The 23550-nt window shown below is 31.3% G+C and overlaps 2 protein-coding genes across 2 annotated transcripts in view; one reads left to right on the forward strand and one right to left on the reverse strand.

Moving 5' to 3' along the window:
- Flo2 (flotillin-2) overlaps positions 1-23550 on the forward strand; it is a 98487-nt gene that overhangs the window by 60306 nt on the left and 14631 nt on the right. The window lies entirely within an intron of this gene.
- LOC108781977 (glucose dehydrogenase [FAD, quinone]) lies at positions 2553-14253 on the reverse strand. The gene is made up of 6 exons (XM_018550121.1): positions 14219-14253; positions 6007-6077; positions 4940-5133; positions 4615-4829; positions 3121-4306; positions 2553-2850 (listed from the first exon to the last, which is right to left on the reverse strand). The coding sequence occupies exons 2-6, from the start codon at positions 6073-6075 to the stop codon at positions 2586-2588; spliced, it is 1929 nt and encodes a 642-aa protein (XP_018405623.1). The 5' UTR covers positions 6076-6077; positions 14219-14253; the 3' UTR covers positions 2553-2585.

Genomic DNA, 23550 nt, shown 5'->3' on the forward strand with positions numbered 1-23550 from the left:
CTCCATAGAGCATCGATCTTCAATGGAACATGACGATTGAAAGGTGGCAACCATGGTTACAAGGTGTCTTGCCTGCCCTCTCTTGTTTGCGCTATCTACATATCTCGACATTATTATGACACAAACAAATTTTACAAGTGTAATCAGGCTATATACATGTAAAAAATCTAATTTTCCTATATTTTATTTTCAAAGTTAAAAATTTCTAAAATTCGTTTATCATATAATAATTTGTCTTAAATTTAAATAATTTTAGTATGTTTTAAAGAGAGATGCCATATTTTTTTTATTATACTCATTAATCAAGTAATCTTATAATTTAAACGTTGACTGATTTAGCAATATTTCTATTTTTAATTCTCTCTCATAATGCTTAAGGGGAAGGAGAAAAAGAAAGAGAGAGAGAGAGAGAGAGAGAGAGAGAGAGAGAGAGAGAGAGAGAGAATAATAATAATAATAATGACGAAAATATGACTTAGCATTATTGCATGTGTGCATTGATTTTCATTATCTTATTAAACCACGCTTTTCCGTCTTTTAAAGAGATACCATGTTTTATGATGCTGATTAATTATTATAATCTAGCTTAAACGTTGATTCATTTAGTAATATTTTTATTTTTAATTCTTTTTCCTAACGCTGAAGGAGGAAGGGGGGGGGGAGAGAGAGAGAGAGAGAGAAAGAGAGAGAGAATAATGACGAAAATATGATTTAGCATTATTGCACATTTGCGTTGATTTTTATCTTATTGATGCAACGTACGCTTTTCTGTGGCTCATGTTTACTATTTTTAGTTTAGTGATTAATTACAAACGTGTATACTTGTATTGAAATATTATATAATAGGATATTATTTATAATTTAACGAAAGCACAAAGTCGAATTTAAATTACAATAAACTAAAAATATCTCTCTCTTGTCTCTCTCACTGCCACTCTTCCTGACGTCTATTATAAGATGGCACAGCCACTTCAGCACAATCAAACGCGACCAATAACACATTTTTTTTGCTATTTTTTTGCTAATTTTTTGCTCTATTCCCGATTTTTTTGCTCCAGCCGATTCGTTAAGGGGATCCTAAAGCCTCCTGTATTACCGATTAAATCGTATAATTTTTGTATCGTAAATACTTTTTTTGTCATTCACAGATTCTAAAATCCTTTTACAGAATTAAAGTATACGCATTAATACGTGCCTGTAAGGTAGAATCTATGCTGAAAACGATAAAAAATTTCAAAATGAGTTCTTCTTTATCATTTTTTAGTTCAATATGGCGCTCCAGAGCTGTCACGTCGTTGCACGTCGTAACAACATTTGTTTTATACATGTGTACAACTTTGCTCCCGCCGTTTTTACAGGTATAAATTTATACGGCGGGAGCAAAGTTGTACACCTATAAAAGCTGCGCAATCTGTACTTAAGAAATAATAGTCCACAGGCACGTAGTTTTGCATGAAGAAACAGCGTGGAATTCTTAAAATTAGATTTAGATGTTTAATTAAAACATAATTACGATACAAAAATCTACGTATATGTGTGGCGTGTGTGAGTAAGATATTGATGTAGTGATGTGTCAATGACACGTAATCTGTGTGTAAGATGTCGTTAAGGATCCCCTTAAAACCCATGGCTGTGCTAGCTTAAGATTAAAGTTAGCACAGCAAATGAAAAATCAAGTACATATTCTTAAAGGGCTATTTTTTTTGCTAATTTTTTGCTCTATTCCCGATTTTTTTGCTTTAGCCGATTCGTTAAAACCCATGGCTGTGCTAGCTTAAGATTAAAGTTAGCACAGCCACAAAGAAAAATAGCAGCAAATAAAAAATCAAGTACATATTCTTGAAGGGCTATTTTTTGCTAATTTTTTGCTCTATTCTCGATTTTTTTATTCACCGTTTATATCAAAAAATTCGACCAACAATGTAGCTGTGCTGGCTCGCGTACAAGAGTAAAGTACATTAAAGCAATTAATTACCGGGATCATTTTGGTCTCAAAATGTTTCTAGAATTATTTGCCCTAAGAATGTCCAGAATCCGATTTTTTTGCTCATCGTTTACGTCGAAAAATTCAACCCACAGTGTAGCTATGCTGGCTCGCGTACAAGAGTAAAGTACATGTTTAAGTATACTATTAGTATACAAAATGTTTAAGTATACTGTTGGTTATTAAAGTAATAGATTACTTTAATAATGTTTGATTCATAGTATTTATATATGATAATAATAGGACAAATAAACAAATAATTGTCTATGAACTCGTTAATAAAAACCCGAGTAATGCGCATTATATTTGCTCTGCGCAAAATTCTTATCGCCACTTATATTTTTAATTTACAATAATTTAATTAAAGTTTTATTATAAAAATGCATTTGCCTTGAAAAATCTATTGTCACATAATCGAAAATTTCGAATAAACAGTATCTTCTTCTCCCTCCTTCTCTCCTTCTTCTCCGAGCAAGTATGTGTGTGTATAAACATTATAACGTATATACATATATATACAATTATACATATTATGTATACATATACGCGTTACTTTTATTATTACAATCCATTGTATCAAAATTTATACATTTAAACACATTTACGACCAAGTATTTTTAATCATATCAGCTGCCTTTTCAGCCACCATCATGATTGCAGCAATGGGATTGGAGTTTGGTACAGTCGGAAAAATGGAAGCATCGGCAACGCGAATATTCGATATACCATGTACTCGAAGTTGCGAATCTATTACTGCACTTGGATCGGTACTTGGTCCCAATTTGCATGTTCCCGATTGATGATTTTCTGGTCCAGTTTGCGTTCTTATTTGACACATCCAAAAAGCGTCCGTGCCAAAATGGTAGCTAATAGAAAAAATTAATAAAGAAAACTAATAGAAACTCATGAAATTTTTTCAAAACTTTTGAAATATTACACGATTTACACGAAAATATATTTTGCATTTTAATTGTTTATCTTTGTTTTTAATTGTTGAACTTCAAAAATTATTATTATATTTTTATATTTTTGTTAAAGAAAAGTCGACTATAAACTCAACAGAGAATCAGAAATTCAGGATTAATCTGCAAGGTAATCGTAATTGTATGAAAACTTTTATACGAATTATTACTTACTCGCTACACATTGGACTTCTCTCTTGTTCCAAACGAAGATCCCATTTCTTCATAGCGGGCGTGTCAACAAGTTTGCTAACCTTTTTGATACCTTCAAGTAGAATCATCAAGTCCTTCTCGTTTGTAAAGTAATTTGGATATATCAACGGCGGATCCAAAGGATTATTTGAGCGGAGTTTTAAGTCGCCTCGACTCTCCGCGCAAACCACCGTAGGTCTCGCTATGATTTTCCTTCTGTCCGGGCAATTGGACAGGAACTTACCATTCATGCACTCATCGTATAAACCTGTTTTTGGACAAGTGGAACTAAATCCGTCGAAGAAGACTTGGATATCCGCTATACCGTTGATCGCATAACTGCTTTCGAGGAAAGCGGTAACTTGAGTGATACCAGTGCTGGCCAATGGTCCCGTCTTATTCTCTAAATATTGATTTATGGCTTCCATAGTCACGGTCTCGTATGGAATGTCCTTGATACTCATCGGTACCCCCACGGACACATGATTGTGCAGATTCTTACCAACTGGCAGATCTTTGAATACTTTAATGCCGAACTTCGCAAGGTCTTTTTCGGGTCCTATGCCAGAATTCATAAGAATGTGCGGTGAGCCGATAGCACCGGCTGTTAAGATTACCTCCTTATCGCATTTCATCACTCTCTTATAACCATTCTTATCCACCAGTTCCACGCCGTAAGCCTTCTGTTCCCACGGTCTAATTAAGATCTTAGTGACTTGTGCATTTGTCAGCACTCGCAAATTCTTACGATCGTGAACAGGTCTTAAATATGCTCTCGAAGTTGTAAGACGCATACCGTTCTTAATTGTCATCGGTGCGATCATGAAGCCAGTTTGATTGTATTCTTTTAATTGAGAAGTTCTGTAACCCAACTCGCCAGCGGCTTTCAATAATACGTTTACGAAATCCGGCTTATGTGAATAATACTGAATATTCATCAGGCCGTCTTCTGTAAAACTTCTAGGTTTGTCCGATAAGATTGTTGGATTGACCGGATTTTCCACCCGTTCAAAATAATGACTAATCTCGTCGTAGGACCAACCCGAGTTACCCTCCCGTGCCCAGTGATTGTAGATTTCAGGATGTCCTCGAACGTACATCATACCGTGGAAAGCACCGGTTCCGGCAACTATTTTGCCTCTCGGCCAAGTGCAGACGCCACCCGTTTCTAAAAGACATAATTGTAACATTAATTTATTAAGGTTTTATTTTTGTAGCATAAAGTTTGATCTAAAATTTTATATTAAGATTTAAATATTTAATAATTCTGATTTTGTTCTGTGAGACTTTTAGAAAATTGGAAAAATTGCTACATTGAATTACTTGTTTCATTATTATAGGCTGTTTAAGGGTAAAAAAACGAAAAAAAAAACAATTTGGCTAAAGTATATGAAAATTTAGATAGATAGATAGATTTCCATAAGTAAATGCCTTTACAGGCAGAACAGTTGTTATACGATACAAGATATTTAATACCTAAACAGGCGGTAGGATGCGATGATGTTGGTTCCGTCTTAAAGTTCCAATCGATGGACGTATTTAGGGCATGGAACGCAAAAGCTGGTATAGCTGTCATACTGGGTTCTTCAGGGCCAGCTTCGATGAGCAAAACTTTTCGCCATGGAGTGTCGCTCAATCTTCTCGCGATTATTGGTCCGGCCACACCTGCGCCGACAATTATAAAGTCGAACCTGAAGACATGGTTGATCTTTCATAATATAAAATAGAATAGAATATATATACGAGTATAGAAGAAGTGCTCTAGCATTATATGCATACATAGATTTTGCGAATTTCTTACCATTCATTTTCGTTTGGTACTTTGTCGCTGCCCAATCGTCGACAAGGGTCAGCAATATCGCATCTAGAGGATATCACATTTTGAACCAAAGTCATAAAAGAGCTGACGTTACAGACATCGTCTACGTATCGCGTATCCTCGAACCGGCACGAGCAACATCCATTGGTCGTATAATCGTTGGTTGCTTGAATCGGCTTAAGATAATAACATTCGCTTTAAACGGATACAAATAAAAGGTTTATTACGAAATAGACCCAGACAACAAAAAGCGTCTAAAAGATGACTTAAAGACGTCTTATATCACAATTTTAGACTTTATGTTGTTTGGGGAAATTTATATCATTTCTAATAATATTTCTAATCGTATTAAGTTCGATATATATATAATTTTCGAATACTGTACGTGTGCTTCCATCTAATATAAAGTACGTACGTATTAATACTATATATGTTAATGTAAAACTCGTGATAAAGATATTTCCATGTAAATTTCTATAGATAAATGCATCGTTCAGATTATTACGAATTTTGTTGTAAAACTTGCCCGCAGTTATTAAATTTACGATAGTGTTTTCCTTATCTGAAAATCAGGACTTCCTTGAATTGCGGAAAAAGATACGTTTGACACGATGAAAATACTCGACTGATACGTTACTCTTAATTATCACGTTTCTCATATCAAAAACGTCTATTTAAACATTGTTTATATTAATATATTGTAATAATATGAGCATTTCAAATTTATATGAGAATTTTTTGTGTGTATGAGAATTATTTCTATATTTTTGTCTACTTTTCTCTTTTACGTTACAGTCTGTAGTTTACAATTGCTTTTGGTAGTTACATGAAATATTATGCAACAAAATTAAAAGCGCTAAAGCATATCAGTTGATTTAATCGAATTTTCTGATTGTTTAAAAGAATATTTATACGATATTGTACTATAGCTTAATGAATTATAGATGCTTTATTACAAAACAAGAAGCGAAGATTTCTCTTACTCAAGATGATATATACATCATTACGTTAAAACTTTCGATTGTAAAAGAGTACTATCTCTTGCTCACCTGATGTGCTTTGACTGGCGTAGCGATAACATAATGCACCAAGGTTAACCAAAGGAAATACCACTGCATGTCTGCAATTTAAAGACTAATATCATCTATGAATTGAGTAAATTGCAAGGAGATAAATGATAATGAATTATAGCATTTGTATGTTATCAGGAGGGACGGTAGTGTCTCGGCTCTAAGCAAGCGCAGTGACAATAGGGAGTCTTTGCAATACCGTATCTGTGATAAACGGTATTGCAAAAACTCCCTAATACCGTCTTCCTTTAGACCGCGAGTTGCGGGGTTCCGAGATCATTGGATCTCAATAATGGCCGAATCGATCAAGTTCTACGTGTACTCAATTAATAACTATATATAACTGAATGGACACAAATTTTACTATTTAATAATTGTTATATTATCTACGCGCGTACGTATGTGATTACCTAGGTCTCGCGTACATCTTGTTATAATTTACGTTAACGCATTTTATGCTACTGTATTACTCTTTAGAAGACAAGTCAGACACGAGTCAATCATTAGTTCGATCATTCTCGTATACCATCGTTACTAAAATACAGATTTTATATCGTGTTCATTAGTGAAAGGATATATAATCGTTTGAAAATGACGGAGTTTCGACACATGTCCGTTAAAACACTTGGATGAGAGGAACGAAACGTCAATTATATGATTTATGAGAATACCATTAAAAACAATGACATACGTCGACAATATAATGAGCACATATTTTGCAATAAGCTTAATTATCTCGCGTTTATGGTACATCAATAACCCTGGCATTGTTTTCAATTTTGTTTCATATGATACAAAATATTGAATCTATAACTTACAATTAATATTATAATAATTAGTTATGTACAATTTTAAAGAAATTCGCGCATTACTTACCTTTTTCTGTTAGCCTACACAAAGAGAATTTTTTATTAGGTATATTTTATCGCAAAATTTACTGCAAATTTTTCCATGTAAAAATTAATTAAGGAATCTTGATAATTCCTGGAAGTTATATATGCTAAAATGTAATTGGCATATATAAATATGCTAAAATAATATAATGGCAACTATTCTATATTAAAATGTAAAATGTAAATTTTACAAAGTTCTTCATAAAATTTACACTTTACATTTTAATACAGATCAGTCGTTATTATATATCATTACATTCATATATCATTTTAGCAAATGTAACTTCCAGGAATTATCAGGATTCGTTAATTAATTTTTATATACGACTAAAAAATTGTATTGTCAAAGTACATTTTCCAATTACTTTCGTCTTCGAACCCAAAATTAGGTTCAGTGAACAATCTCGTAATGCCCCTTTTATTTTATACTCGCTTATTTTTATATAAGAAATTAAACTCCGTTGTATCTATTTATCGGCAGTGACGCGTACTGTTGATTATTACAAGCGATTTTAATGCTATTTCAGTAAAGATAACGTTATCAAATATAATAAAGTATTTATATAATGCTACATGACAAAATTTTTATAAACGACTAACAATAAGAAGCCAGGTTAAAAATATCATATGTATATTTTATATATATTATATATTGTGTATATTTATCACTACTTGCTATCTATTCTACACTCACACACAAAAAAAACGGGCTATTTAAATTTTAGTACTAATTTTTAATATTTTCAAATAGCAATAACTCAGTGAAAAATCATCGTAACGAGATGTTTAAAAAAGCTTTTTAAAACTTATTGAAATCTTTACTTTTTAAACCGATACTTCAAAAAATGGTCTTTTAGATCTATTCGGCCCCCGATATCTTCCCGATATTTTATGAAGTTACACAAATATAAATAAAGATTTAAATATTAAATCTTATAGGACACCGTACATCTGAAAAAATCAATCAATGAGAAATATAGCTTTTAACGGTCGAGCTGGATCTTAGGTGCTATTATAATTCCGTGTGAATTTATATATTACGTATGTAGATTCTCAAATGCGCGTCGAAAATTTTTTTCAAAGGCCTCGGTAATCTAACTGGTAAGGACGCTCTCACGGAATGTAAGAGATCCGGGTTCGACTCTCGGCCGAGATAATATTTTTCGCAATATAAATTAATTATTTACATATTTTTAATATGTCATTGATAGATTTTAATATGTCATTCAACATTATTAAGATCCAAGATGCTATGAGCATAAAAATTGTTAGATTATTAGTCAATTTAACTCGTGATAATACTGCGGTACGCGCAATTGAGAATCTATACATACGTAGTATATAAATTCACACGGAATTATAATAGTACCTAAGATTTAGCTCAACCATTAAAGGCTATTTCTCATAAATGAAGATGCGAGCCTTTTTGCTTCAACGTTGAATAACACGGTGAAAAAAAATCGTATAGGGCTCAACAAAAAAGTAAATTAAAGGTAAAGATTCATTTTTTCAAAAGCTGTAAACGGCATTTATGCATAACTTTTAATTCGTGCCGTACAACTTCACAAATTTCGTATAAAATGTTACGATCCGATGCATCTTCATGTATAACTTTACGAAATATCGGCATGACTGTTTTTTGAAGTACTGGTTTGAAAAGTAGAGATTTTTCAAGCAGTAAACATCTCGCTACGATGATTTTTCACTGAGTTATTGCTATTTGAAAATATTAAAAATTAGTAATACGAATTCGAAGCCTATAATAGTCAAGCTAGATCTTATCTATCGTATCGCTTTATAATTTCGCGTGAATTTATATACTGATATATATAGTCTTTCTAAACTGCGCGTCGAACAATCGTCGGTCTTGAAACGCAACTATATAATAAATTATCACAGTACTATCACGAATTAAATTGATTAACAATTTAATAATTATTTGATGCTCTTTTGGTATCTTATATCGATCTTTTAACGATGTTAAAATCTGAAAATAATAATTCTTATTGCGAAAAATATTACCTCGGCCGAGAGTCGAATCCGGATCGCTTGCTTTACGCGCAAGTGTCCTAAAATTAGTGTTTTTAAAATTAGTGCTAAAATTTAAGTGGCCCGTTTTTTTGCGTGTGAGTGTATTTAAAATATAAAGAATGATATAAACTGTTAAACTTATTTTAAATTATTAAAATTATTAAAACTGTTTTTTAGTAAAATAAATTAACATTTTTTTAACGCTTTATTGTGTTAATATTATAATATTATATCAAAGAAAATGACATAAAATTCTTTGAATTATTACGTTGTCCCACGATTGTCACGATTTTCAAAGTAAATTTTAAGAAAAATTTTATCCGTGTAATTGCTATATTTGATTTATTCTTGTTGTTAATTTCCTTTTTTTCTTAAATGCAACCTATATAATATAATTTTTAATATTGTTCACTTATTAAAGGATTATACAAAATACTGCACGGAAAAAGAGATTTTCCAAAATAACTAAAATCTTCACTGATTTAGCAAATCTACAACCGAAATATACGGACAATTTTTCTATGTTACTGTAGCAAAGTTATGCAGCTGAATTAAATCAGTGATTGTAACCAATCATGTTTGTAATATCATAACAAATTACGATAAAGATAACTTTCTGCAAAAATGAATTTATTATAAAGATTGAAATTTATAACGAATCATGTTAGCTAAGATAGCGCATATTTTTGTTACTATGATGAAGAAACTTACTACAATCTTTATTGTAGCAAAGAATTGATTGTTCTATCAATTAAGACAACAAATTCTGATAAATGTTTCCATTTTTTTTTTAAATTTACAAGAATGCAATTTTTAAATTATTATTACAAACGTATTACTATTTCAAACGTATTAAGGAGGCATATACATTTGAAGCCTAAAAGAAAAGGCATTCTTCATAAATTTTTTTTAGAACCAAGAGACAAATTATAAAAATGGGACTTTTTGCATAACAAATTACACCTTTTGTAATTCTCATATAAATTTTTTTAGAGTAATTTTGTTGGAAAATCTTCCCACTTCATTGTCGTGTAGTTAGCCGTGTACACCATGCATGATTCCGCGGTTACAATGATTTCTCCTTACCCGTTTATCTCAAACGCAAAAATCAAACGGCATCTTAAAGTAGAATAAATTTCCTTGTCGTTGTCGTATCCGATTTTTAAAATTCGAATTTTAAACAAAATGGCGAACTTTTAAAGTTAAAGTGCCGATTTTCGACAAAAAATTTTATTTGTTTATTTAAAAAAAAATAGAAAGAATTCGAATTTTAAAAATCGGATACGACAACGACAAGCAAATTTCATAAGCTTTCAATTAAAAAAAAAAAAAAAACAAATCGGTGGATCCGTCTTCAAGTTATCATTGTAATCGATTTTAAAAATATGGTTTTGAGAAAAACGCATTTAAAGTTTTCAAACAGCTTTACTCTATTGTAAAACTGAATTTATTCAACTCTCACGTCATCGTCAATTCCTGGGCCACACAGGGAACCTTCCTGCTCAAAATTTGCCTCCATTTGATAATTTTTCGCTGAACTTTCTGTCATTGCGGTTTTACCCTCGACTTGTCATTTATTGGGTGGCATTTTTCGCTTGCGTGTAAAACTTTTCCGAAAAATGTTCTCTTGCTGTAACTTTCGAGAACTTTTACGCCTATTCATCGTGCTCAAAACAAGAGATGGAAAGATGACAGGCAGAATTGAATTCACGTATTCTGACACGTCAAAAGGCTACTAATTCTCTGAAATTGCGTACAGAGTGAACATCGACGGATATCGCTCGCATTCATCGATGTTCACTCTGTACGAATCGTTTTTTGAAGTACCTACATTTCAATTTCAAAGGAAAGTTATATTGTAAATAGAACAAAAAAAACGTTATATAAGATTTCGGCTCTTCTATCGGCGCGGCGCGTTGCGCCGCTTCAGAAAGGGCAAGCGCACGCCTGTGCACTGCCCGACAAAATGTGTTGTAACTTCTTTATTTATTGGAATTTCAAAAAACGGTTTTAGGACAATATTCTTGAAGATTTAAACTGTCGAAAAATGCATTTTAAAAAAAATCGATTTTTTTGAAACCGTCAAATGTATATGCCCCCTTAAGTCAGATTTTCTTAGCACATAGAATCCAAGTCGCAGGTCGCAAGATTAGAATCAAACCTAATTTCAATAAAGTATTACAAGTCGTATAAGCTGTAAACATACAAAATTTGAATAAACTTCAGTTTTCGCGAAGAAACTTTGTTAATGCAGATCCAAATGCGTATACGATCCAAAATGGCCTATTATAAAAAAGGGAGTTAATGCCAAAATACTGGACGATCACCACACACGATAGCTGTATATTTCTTCTTCTCTCCAAGGATTCAGTTATTAACAAATTATTACAAAATTAAATATGTGATATGATGACAAACGAATAAATGCACGAGAAAACTCGATCAAGAACCACATATGCTTCCGGTTACCTTCCAATAATAGAAAAAAAAACATTAATCGTAGAGTGCAGCGCGTAAGTGCACTGCGTAAAATAGTTATTTTAGTTATTTTAATTAAACTAATTTGTTGCAGTATTAACAAAGATGAGTTTGTTCCACGAGCATACTGATAACTGCTTTCAGACATAATTTTTTAATGGAAATTTTCTTAGTTGCAAATGTTGAACTCGCTCAACAGTTATAGCTTTACTGAATCAACGAATCTATTTTTCTGGTGCGCGTTTAGTTTCACGTGAAAGTGCGTTATTTGTTTATGACAAAGTATTTTCATAATTTTTACCATCAAAGAGGAGTATACGTAATACATCCGGTACTACATATATGGCAAATATATCATATGCGAAATGCTTATCAGAAATTTCTCCATTCACAAACGCAAGTGAAATTTCGTTTAACTATTGTACATTAATAGATGTAGATATCGTACACACATGACAGAAATAAAACAAAGAAAATGAACCATTCTAGATTACAATTTTAATTTTACCAGACGTGAAAGAACTCGAGAAAGTTTGTTGAAATTTTTATTAAAATTTTCTTTTATTCAAGTTATTTTTCATCACTAGAAACGAATATTGTTCACATGGTTACGATGATATCGGTTTCACTATATTAAGGCCAAAGATATTTGTTTCAACAAATCATTGCATAAAGAGCTACAAAGCAGGTTCTTTCAAGAAAGTTTCAAAACTTTCGCGCGTCTCTCTACGTTATACATATCTCTAAAAGATATATATCTCGTAGCGAATTCAATTGAGTGCATTCAGTGCGCACTGGTACATATCAAAGCCGTCGTCCACAAATTGATATAAAAATATGTGTTTAATATAAACATAAAAAACATAATGTAAATCATAAAATCCTTAATACATTTTGTTGTACGGTTAAATAGAATTTGTATTATATAATCTGAAATATTTACATTTTACATTTACACAGATTAAATCAGTGTAAAACAACTTTGATGTGCACTAGTGCGTTCGACCGAATTTGCTATTAATGTGTAAGGGGCATTTTGAAATACCAATTAACTTCTAGACTTGATCTTTTTCCAAATATTACCTGAGATGTGGATAAAAATGTGTAGCCTTAACATTTTGTGATGATCGACATTTCGACGACGTTTATATGACGATACAGAATATGTATAGGCACCAATCGATTTATCTTTTTACCAGTATCACAGGCTATTTTAAACGATCGATTCGGAGCGTCTCGAATTCGCAATAGGATCATGTTCTCGACCTACCGTTTGGCACAGCCAAAAAGAACAGCATGACCACGACCACACTATATGCACTAATCGAGAAACACATCGCGTGGGGTCTGACATTCGTTGACGAAGAAAACACACGTGGTGTGACGTCATCGTCCGAGTCTTCGTCTCGGCTACAAGCAGGATTCACACCGCGTGGATTAATGCATTTAGGATTTACTCTTTGAGGATTTACGATCGAGTGATCAAGCTTTGAGGAAGCCAGAAACGAATTAAACATGCTATATACTTGTTCATTCGGCGAATCATTAAAGAATTTCTTTTATCAAGAAAAAAACGAGAGAGAGAGAGAGAGAAATTTTGCGCGTGTGTGCGCGCGCACGCGTTATGTAGTACATTAAAGTTATTAAAAATTATTTAAAAAAACAGTCTGGATCTCGAAATCACGATCATTGCATTTACATAACTCAGTCAGATTTACGCTGAATTTAGAAAATACAAATTTCATTGAACACTAATAAATAAATAAATCGCTTGTTTGTTAATTTGAAGATTTTCTACAATAAGCAAACATGATATTGCTTATTAAACGAATGATAAAAACTTTTTTTTTTTTTCAAAAATTGTATTGACATTCTATATTTTAGTGTTACATAAAATGTTTCAAAATTTACAAATAAAATATATAAGAAAGTTTTGAAAGAATAAATTAAAGTATAGCTTGATCTTTCGAATAGTATTTTTGAAGTATAAAGATGAAAAATTGACCAGTTATATAGATTACGATTAGTGAGATCCACACTTAATGACGTATAAATAGACATGATTATTTAATCTATAATGAGAAAGTTTTAACTCTTTGTGATCACATCTCCTTTTTTTTTTAGAGAATTTTATATCGGTCACACAGGGGGCAAAATGTCCGCAACAGTTGTAATTGATTGCCGTATTTACAGGTTTTATTTTTTAAAATCATAAAAATTACTGAACGTACTTTAAACATTGTAGAATACGAAAATGCAATGTTCAAAAAATTTTAATTTTAACATATAAAAAAATCGTGAAGTAAACGTTCTTGAAAAACGTGTTTTCTATCGATTAGTGCTTTATTGAACTCCTTTCTATCGAATTTGAGCCGGAAACGTATTTTATGAGTAGTTTGAAGTTGGCCCCCCGACACTAATTTGTTAATAACTTTTAAACTACAGATGTGTAAACGAAAAATCGAATTGATTCGAAATGTGCAAACGAAAATCTATCGATTAAGACCTTTTCGAATCCATTTGCTCGATGTTAGGGGATTAGTGTGAAATTAGCCCCCCAAAATTGTTTTTTAAATAACTTTCAAACTAAAAGTCTGCAAACAAAAATTAAAAATATGCATATATGTGCAAACGATCAGCAATCGAATGAGATATATAAATTTTATTTTTTTTAATGTGTGTTGGGAGCTAACTTCACGACGATGTAAATAGTGTTTTCACATTACTGTAATTCTATCTCACATCTCGTTTTTATTATATTATATAATATTTAAATAAAAAATTCTTACCTCGAATGTGTGATGTTACTTCTGACTAATATTACGTGGCTAGCTTCAACTTTATTATTATTATAATAAACAATTTATTAGCTGGGGGGATCTTAAATGCTTTAAATAATTTAAGCAAATTTTCTATATCACGTTTGTAATCTCTTGAATTACAAACGCGCTGAAATAATTTTTAGTATTTAGGCTGTGGTCAAAGTCTCGCTACAAATGATTTGATGCATTTGATAAGTCAATCAGAAGAAAATTTTACAAATTGATCAATCAAAAAACACTTTAAAGCATTTGTAGTATTGCGTTGACCGTACCCTTAGAAACGCAATTGAACTACCATAGAAATATCTATCACAAATTAAATTGCTTAACAATTTAATATGTTAAATTCCAATTATTTAATAATTAGATGCTCAATTGGCATTATTTTATGAAGATTTTAATATATTAAAAATCTGTAAATAAATTTATTGCAAAAAGTATTACCTCGGCCGAAAGTCGAACCCGGATCTTTAGCGTTCCGTGCGAGCATTCTAAACCTTGATCACCGAGGTCTTTGGTGGCTACATTAAAATTTTCTTAAAATAATACCAATTGAGCATCAAATTATTAAATTGTTAAGCAATTTAATTTATGATATTATTATGATAGTTCAATTGCGTTTCTAAGTCTAAAAAATCATTTCGGCGCGCAATTTGAGAAATTACAAACATGATACCATATATAAATTCACATGAAATTATTTAAAGCATTCAAGATTCAGCTTCGACCGGTATATGTATTGCTTCTTACTTGCTGTCTTATTATCATCCTGATCAAGTACCGTAGTAATTTATACTGGTTTACAGGGAAAAAAATGAACTCTTTGTCGCAAAATGTAAACATTTCGGATATATGAATAAGCATTAAAACACTGTATATTTGCGCGGTGGAAAAAAAAGACTCGATTTAGCAACATGTATCACACACTTGTACATATGGATCACGCGTCAATACATATTGTAATTGAAAAGTAAATACATGCGTACACATGTGAATTTGAAATAATATGTATTCATATTTTAACGGCTGTAACCAACGTGCAATGATATGTCATCGTTAAATGCTATCGTTAATTCAAAATTATCGGAGAATGGCAATAATTTGAAATATTTTGGAGATATATCCAGAAGGTTTTTAACAAAATTAGAGTCATTTAATATCAGCAAAAGAGTCATTTTTACTTCAACGTTGAATAACTCGGTGAAAAAAAATCTTACAGAGCTCAACAAGAAAAGAAATTAAAGGTAAAGGTTCATGCTTTTGAATGCTGTAGACCGAATTTTTATACGATTTTTAATTCACGCCGTGGAATTTCTCAAAGTTAGTAAAAATTTTTGAGATTTGACGCACTTTCATTTGTGTCAGCATAACTTCGTAAAGAATTAATCAAATCAAAATATCAATTACCATTTTCGAAAGTAGAGATTTCAAAGTTTTAAAATGCTTTTTTACAAATTTTTTTACGATCATTCTTAACGAAGTTACACTCTTTTGAAATTTGCCTATTTTTGGAGGGCAGGATAAGTGATGCTTTAATTTTGTTGTTGAGTATATTTTTCAAGTTGCGTAATTATTATATATTATCTATCATGGATTATCATATCATTTTTCGTTATTATCAATGTAATTATCAAAAATTAAATATTTGCTGTGCATATTTTAACACGTCTTTATGTATTTATCATGATATCGTCAGCAAACATCTACGTATCTACAATATAATATTTTATGTCTTATATACTGAGCGTATAAAAAGTCCCTAACCCCTTAAATAGCTTAAATATCTTGAAAAGTAAGCATTTCTGATTGTGAGAAAAATATCTTATATAAAAATTTAGATTTAATACCATTTGGATATATCGGAATGACCTGTATTTAACATTAATTTTCTAATTGCCTTACTTAATGCATGTTTTTTTTTTTAGCAGATGATTTTTTAAACTGTAATTCTTATATACACCGTAAATTATGTGATCACAAATTTTACATTCAGGAGGATATTTTTTCTCTTTTGTAAAAGAGATTGCCGTAACAATTTGCTTTGGTTAACATCGTCCCTTTTATTGGAAGTGGTAAATGTGTTTTTATCATTACAATTTTGTTATAAGTTTCAAAACCACATATATCAATTTATTTATTATTTAGTAGAATATCGAAAATGATGTCCAATCTGTTATTTTGTCTGTACAGTTTCTCAAATCGTGAAATACTGAATATAACATGACTATGCAGTGAAAAAATATTCGAGTACGGTCAAAGAGTGTAAATATTTGTTAAAATATTGATAAATATTGATAAAAGGTTTGAATTCACCTAACAACTAATAATACCGATCCTACACTTGTAAGAATTCAATCGTTATAATTTCCCATATACATAAGTATTTAAATTAAAATTTTTACGAACCCAAACGATGAAAATTTTTCCCTCTTACATGCAACACTGATACCATCCGTAAACACTGATTAATCCGTTTTATTAAATCAAATAGTGATTTATAAATATAGACGTGATATTATTTGAAAGCAATAGATTCAAAAAGTTTTTAAAATCCGGGTAGTAATTAATTTGTTCTTAATGCATAGATATGTAACGCATGTCGTGTATGTAACGATACGAATAAATATGTATATTTGTGCCGTTTTTTACCCGTCATATTACATCAAGGTTGGGTTGTTCCACCTTTCAGTAAATTTTAGCTCATTGTCTTATTCTCTTGTTCTCCTTTACTCTTTTGTTTATCTAATAGATAAATTACTACACAGTTTATTCGAAGATGAAACAACTGGCCCTAAATTAGTAACTTATTGTATACCAATAAATAGCTTCTTATTTCATTGTACATATATGTGCATTCATCATTCATCCAGTAACATCAATTAAACTTAATAGAAATACATTGAGAATACGCGCATGCGCATATATACGAATAGCGCGATATACATACCTATAGTCTGCTGAAGATCTTATACAATTGATACAAGAAAACTTATTTTACAATATATACTTTTATTCTATAAATTATATCATAATTAGTGTTCTGTAAAAGTAAGGACTTTGCAAACACACACAATTTCTATATTTATAAACGTTTTATTATCTTTCTAAAAAAATGTCAATCATATGTTGATTGTATACAGTTGTATTAGCATTATTACCAAAATTGAAAATCACAATTAAAGTTGAAACTATTGATTTATAATCGATTATTATAAATATATCGATTATGTTATACATAGATATAGTAATATGAAAGATAGCGATACTCTGTATTGATCACTTGCGAAATACAATCTTTAGCATGTGCCAAAACAGGATTGCCAATCTTCCTTTATCAAATCTGCACCTTTCTCTGCTATCATAATCGTTGGTGCGTTAGTATTTCCTGAAACTATATGTGGCATGATCGACGCGTCGATCACTCGTAATCTTGAGATCCCGTGAACTCTTAATCTAGCATCAACGACGGCGTAGCTATCATTGGCAGGGCCCATTTTGCATGTGCCAACTGGATGGTATATCGTTGATGTGAAATGGCGTGCGTAGCAAGCCCAATACTTGTCCGACGAGCTATCAAACTGTGAACATCCTGGTATCGGATTTGGGTTTGGACGAGCATTTAATTTCCGCATAAGACGAGTATGCCTTATTCTTTCCATAAATTTCACGCTCTCTACCTATGAAATTAGCATAATCCTCTTTCAAGTCCTTATACGCATTTTTACGCAAGCCTCCTGAACTATTTCTTTTTAATGATAATAATTAAAATTGATAAATTATTTTAATTCTTGAAAAACTCTGTACTACATGACTCAATATTGACTTAATACGGAGATTTATTTTTTAGAAATTCTATTTATGATTGAGATCAGGAGATGCGGTAGTGTCTCCGACCATGCTCAAAAACTGATTATATTACATTTAACAATTCATTATCCTATTGTTAATTTGTAATTTGTACGAAACCCCGTCTTATCGATTCGCGTTTATCGCGAGCGCTGAAGAAAATATTTATATAAATTAAATATTTCAGTCATATATACCAATTGATCCTATCATTATTACTAAAAACTAGTTAGTCACTAAATCAGCTATTGTATCATTTTGCGTCCATTAAATGATAATAACATACTAGAACTTGAAGATCACGCGAGTCCTTGAAATAATTTGGAATAATAGCGGGAGCCTCATCCGGATCAATCGATTTCAACTCGATGAAGCCTCTGCTGCGTGGTCTTAAAAGAAGCGGAAAAATTCCGAAAGCTTGAGTATCTTCTGTGATATTTTCATACAATCCAGTGATGGTACTTGATTCAACCCCATATAAATTTGCTGTGAGAATTCCATAATCCGAGAAGGCCGAGAATATCAGCTGTATATCCGGATAATCGATCTCATCTGCATATCTGCAGCATAAGATTGTTTTGAACAAATTGATTATTGTTATTAAAGGAATTTTATTTTTTAAATATAGTTTATTATTCAATTTATAAACTTAATTCTGCCATGAATGATGATTGATAAATTTCGGGGGGAGGGAGGAGAAAGCACATATGTATTATATGTACATATATGAAGACGGCTCCTTTTGCCTACAAATCAATTACCTACAGCACCGTTTACCTACATCCTATTTGCATACAGCTTGATCGTCTATATACACTTTTACGTACAAATAAACTTTCAGAAACGATGTCATATTAGCTTACATGTATTATAGCTTACAGCATCATTAGCCCTGCATCTCATTTGCCTACAGATCGATTACCTACATGCGCTTTTGCGCATTGTATTAAAAATATAAATAAAATATATATTTTTAAAGTGTTGTGTAGAGAATTTATTTTTTAAAGCCGAGAATTTGTCTTTTTAAACAGAATTTATGTTTTTAAAGTAGAAAATAGTGCTTGTAAATATGTTTTTATTTTTTAATTTTATATTTGTGCACAAAACTGCTTGTAGGCAAATAAGATGTAGGCAAACGGAATCCTCCCACGTGGATGATATAATATCGCTTACTTGGTATTGAAAAACGCCATTCCAGCACTGAATACTGTCGTGTAAAGAGGACCAGAACTGTTCCACAGCAATTCTCGAATATTTCTCAACTTTCTAACGTCAGATTGTTTTATACTAAATTTGTTTTGTTCTGATTTGCTATGCGGAGGATCGATGGTATAGATTATCCCGGCCATCCCTACATGATCTTGAAGATTTTGTCCTACACCGGGTGCATGATGCACCACAGATATATTCATCTTCTTGAGATGATGCTTCGGTCCAATTCCCGACAGCATCAATAGTTGCGGCGACTGTATCGCACCTGCAGAGAGAATCACTTCGCGTTTCGCGCTAACTGTGAAACGTCTTTTACCCTTGCGGAACAGGACTCCGTACGCCACCTTCGACGTATCATCTGCAAACGAATCGCTTCTTTTATCTTTATTTCTTTACGTGATACCTGCGACATCATCGAAATCACAACTTGATTTATTGCAACTGCATTATCACCCCATGAGTAATGTCTAATAATTTGATCAGAAATTAATACTTATATTTCTATTACATTACGTACAACATAATAAAATGTATATTACGTTAATCTAGTATTAGTAACTTGTCAAAAAAAAAAAAATTGAAAGAAGAACAATTTAGATTTTTTGAACCTTCTTTTACTAGTATTTTCTCCACGAACGATTCCAAGCTGATGTATAGATTCTTTCTCTTTAAAGCGGGTCGGAGATAAGCTTTAGCAGTGCTGCATCTTAATCCATCTCTCAAAGTACCAAAAGAATATGTAAAACCGGTCTGATTTGCGCCATTCACATCGCGCACTTTGTATCTTAACTCTTCACCGGAGTGAACGATATAATCGGCTATCGGTGGATTATACTTGAAACGTTCCACAGTCAAATATCCATTTTTTTTATGATAAGGTGAGTTGGCGAGTTCCTCGGCTCTGGCATCTTCGGATCTCTTGAAATACGGCAGAACGTTCTCGTAATCCCATCCCACGTTACCAAGAGCCGCCCAAGAATCATAGTCCCTTTTGTTACCACGAATGTAAAGCATTGCATTCAATACGCTGCTACCACCTAACACCTTGAGAATTACATCAAAACAGTCTCTAATATTTTCCATTAAAATGAAGACAAATTCCAATAATAAATGGTACTGGATGACAATGGTGCTAGGATTAAAACCGTTATATGTGAACCGTTACACTTTTTTTCCTCCTTTTCGACGTTTTTCTGATTAGGGTTGAATATTTGAGCCTCGTTGTACAAGCCAAGTTTATAAGTATCAGCATGAATGCAAAGGAAAATGTTTCTTATTGACTGCTTCTACAATAGAGGTAAAAACTGTACAGAAACATATTGTCGATTTCGTAAATATATTGTAGATTTAAAAAAGTTTCAAGCGAAGATATTTACAAGGGAAATTTTGCGAGTGTCAAATTTGATTTTATGAAACTTTGTATGATTTTAATGAAAGTGTATATGGTATAGGTATAGATTACATAGATAAATGAATTAAAAAAATATTAATTGGAGTACAAAAAAAATGGTTTTAAGAAGAAAATCTCTTTATAAGTGAAGTGGTTTTTAGCTTTTCTCTTTGTTGTATCTGAAAAGTATTCAAGATATTAAAAAATGTTTTATATAAAAATTATTGTAAAATTGCCTCTATTTACCACGTTAATAATATTATAAAATACTTTTTTCAAAAAGTTTCTTTAAATTTTTAAACTCTTTTCTTTCGACAGATACGTTTCGTACTGATATTCACTTGTACATTAAATTTAAATGAAATTAGTAAATCTTCAACCTTATAACCCTGTTGCGGGATTCTCTAAACGTTTTATCGATGATTGTCGCTATTGTTAACTAGCGACAGCCAATGGCAGGACAATTCTAAAAGAAAGCGCGGCTCTCATTGGCTGTCGCTAGTTAACGATAACAACAATTATCGAAAAAACGTTTAGAGAATCCTGCAACTGATATGAAAACAATCATCGAATCGAAAGAGGAAAAAAAAATTATAACGGTTCATTTTTAATACAATCCTAATGATCATTCAATACAACATTAAGATTGTTTAAATTTGAAAAACCGTAAATGTTTTATTTTACAAAATTATTTTACAAAAAAAAATAATAGAAAGTTTTGGAGAGTATGAATCATAAAAGCACAAATGCCAATCAGAGTCAATATTAAGTGTTAGAATTTAAATCTTTTATCAAATAACAAATTAATAATTTAATTTTTATTCTATAATTGTATTCTTTTGAGTCTCTCTCTCTCTTTTTCTCGTAAAATGACTTTTGCTGGTTATATTGTCGATAATAGGCCATTGTAAAAAGTTATGTTTTAGTTGAACTATCAATTACCTTTCGACATCCAAACATTATAACTCAACATCTTCATTTGTTGTAGAGCAAATTAATTCTTACTTATGTATATTATTTTCTATATATGCACATTTTTGTCTATAAAACAATTAAGGTATCTAAAATACCTTGCCACGTGGCCACCTGCATTGATGATTATGCATTGCCAAACAATAATTAGACGATGATTCCGTTTTGAAGTCCCAATCCAGATACGTACGCTGTAATGACTGATACAACCATGGCACGTCAGACAAAGGAACTTCATCGACACCAGCTTCGAGCAGAAGAACGGTGCAATTTTCGTCCTCCGATAATCGGCTGGCTAACACAGCTCCTGCTGATCCCCCGCCAATTATCACGTAATCGTACTGAGCCGACAGCTTTTCCGTTGATAACGTTTGATTCTCATTGTCCATAATGTCTAGACGCATGTTAATAATGAAATATCTCAATGCCATGCAGAGAAGTGTCGAAACTAGAGACATAATCATCGTACGTATGTACTACTGCAATCAGAAACATGATGCTGAATTTCCCGCGCGATCCATAATATTATATATAATAATTATCCTGTTGTTGGAAAGAGAACATTAGTTATTTCTACTTTAATAATATTATTACTAAAACACTTACACCCACACTAGGAAACACACAGATACAGTTATACGTAAGAAGAAAAATAAAGGAGAGAGAAAATGCCGCACACGGATACATTGCATAATATATTATACAATATATGTGTTATATTACAGATATTTATATAGATACTAATTTATTTTTTCTTAAAACAGATGTTTCACAATTATCACGCTTACAGCCGTTACAATCTGTGTAACATATTCCAGAATGTTGCTACTAATGGTCACGAATTTAATATATTTTAGCACTATCTGTTCTCTCTATTGTGCTTTGCTTGTCCTATATAGCTATTTTTGATATTTTTACAATATTTGTTGCAGTTATTTTTCTTTTAATTTGTTTTCACTCGTATATAGAATTCTTATAGTATATATTAGCATAATTATATTTTATTAATATTTTATAAAACTAACAAAATGCTTCTTTTGTGTGTGTAGTATTAATTAAAATGAAATAATAACATAGTATTAATTAAAATGAAATAATAACACAAACGTGATATTAAAATAGATAAATTTTATTTTATAATTTTATTTCTAAATAGCGTTTAGCACTTAATTGTAATTATTGAAAAGCCCAAGAGAGAAACATGTGTTACTCATCGATAACTAAATAAAGAATGAAACGTAAAAATTGCACGCTTGCCGATAAATGATTTGTATGGAACTTAAAAGTGTGTACATAGTATTTCACTTTTATTTACCTAAGCAGTTTTTGTGTGTAGAAATCTATTATTGTCGTGATATATATAATGGATCCTTTTTTTGCGGAATAAATATTAAAATAAAGTTTTTATACGACTGGCACTCTCTTGTATGTTGTAATTATCGTTTTGCCACACTATATATTTACGTAGTAATATAACATTTTGATCGTAAAAAATTTGCAAAGGTAGATTTATAATCATATGCTATAAGTAATCCATGTATAACTGTAGACTAACTTCATTACTTGTAAAAGAAAGCAATACTTTCTGCACATGGGGGCATAAATGCCTACCCATCTGAACTTGTCGGAGTATTGGGACATATTCAAAATACGTAATATTTCTCTCTAAATATTCATGCATAATGACTGACAATTATTTGAAATAATGTAAAGTGATTATTACATATATAAAATCACTATGCACAAGTATAATTTTTTTAACATTAACGTTTAATAATCAATTTATTAGTAACAAAATTATTATAACAGTGTATTATAATATGTAATATAATATAATATAATAATGTAATATAATATAACATAATATATATGATCATAT

The sequence above is a fragment of the Cyphomyrmex costatus genome, unplaced genomic scaffold, assembly GCF_001594065.2.
Source record: "Cyphomyrmex costatus isolate MS0001 unplaced genomic scaffold, Ccosl1.0 scaffold932, whole genome shotgun sequence".
Taxonomy (NCBI): domain Eukaryota; kingdom Metazoa; phylum Arthropoda; class Insecta; order Hymenoptera; family Formicidae; genus Cyphomyrmex; species Cyphomyrmex costatus.

What these genes read in the sequence shown, in the direction of transcription:
- LOC108781977 (XM_018550121.1), bottom strand. Translation starts at nt 6,075, where the DNA reads ATGCAGTGGTATTTCCTTTGGTTAACCTTGGTGCATTATGTTATCGCT. An exon ending in CGCCAGTCAAAGCACATCAG is followed by an intron (nt 5,134 to 6,006) that starts GTGAGCAAGAGA and finishes TATTATCTTAAG; the next exon opens with CCGATTCAAGCAACCAACGA. An exon ending in AGAAGTCCAATGTGTAGCGA is followed by an intron (nt 2,851 to 3,120) that starts GTAAGTAATAAT and finishes TTTTTCTATTAG; the next exon opens with CTACCATTTTGGCACGGACG.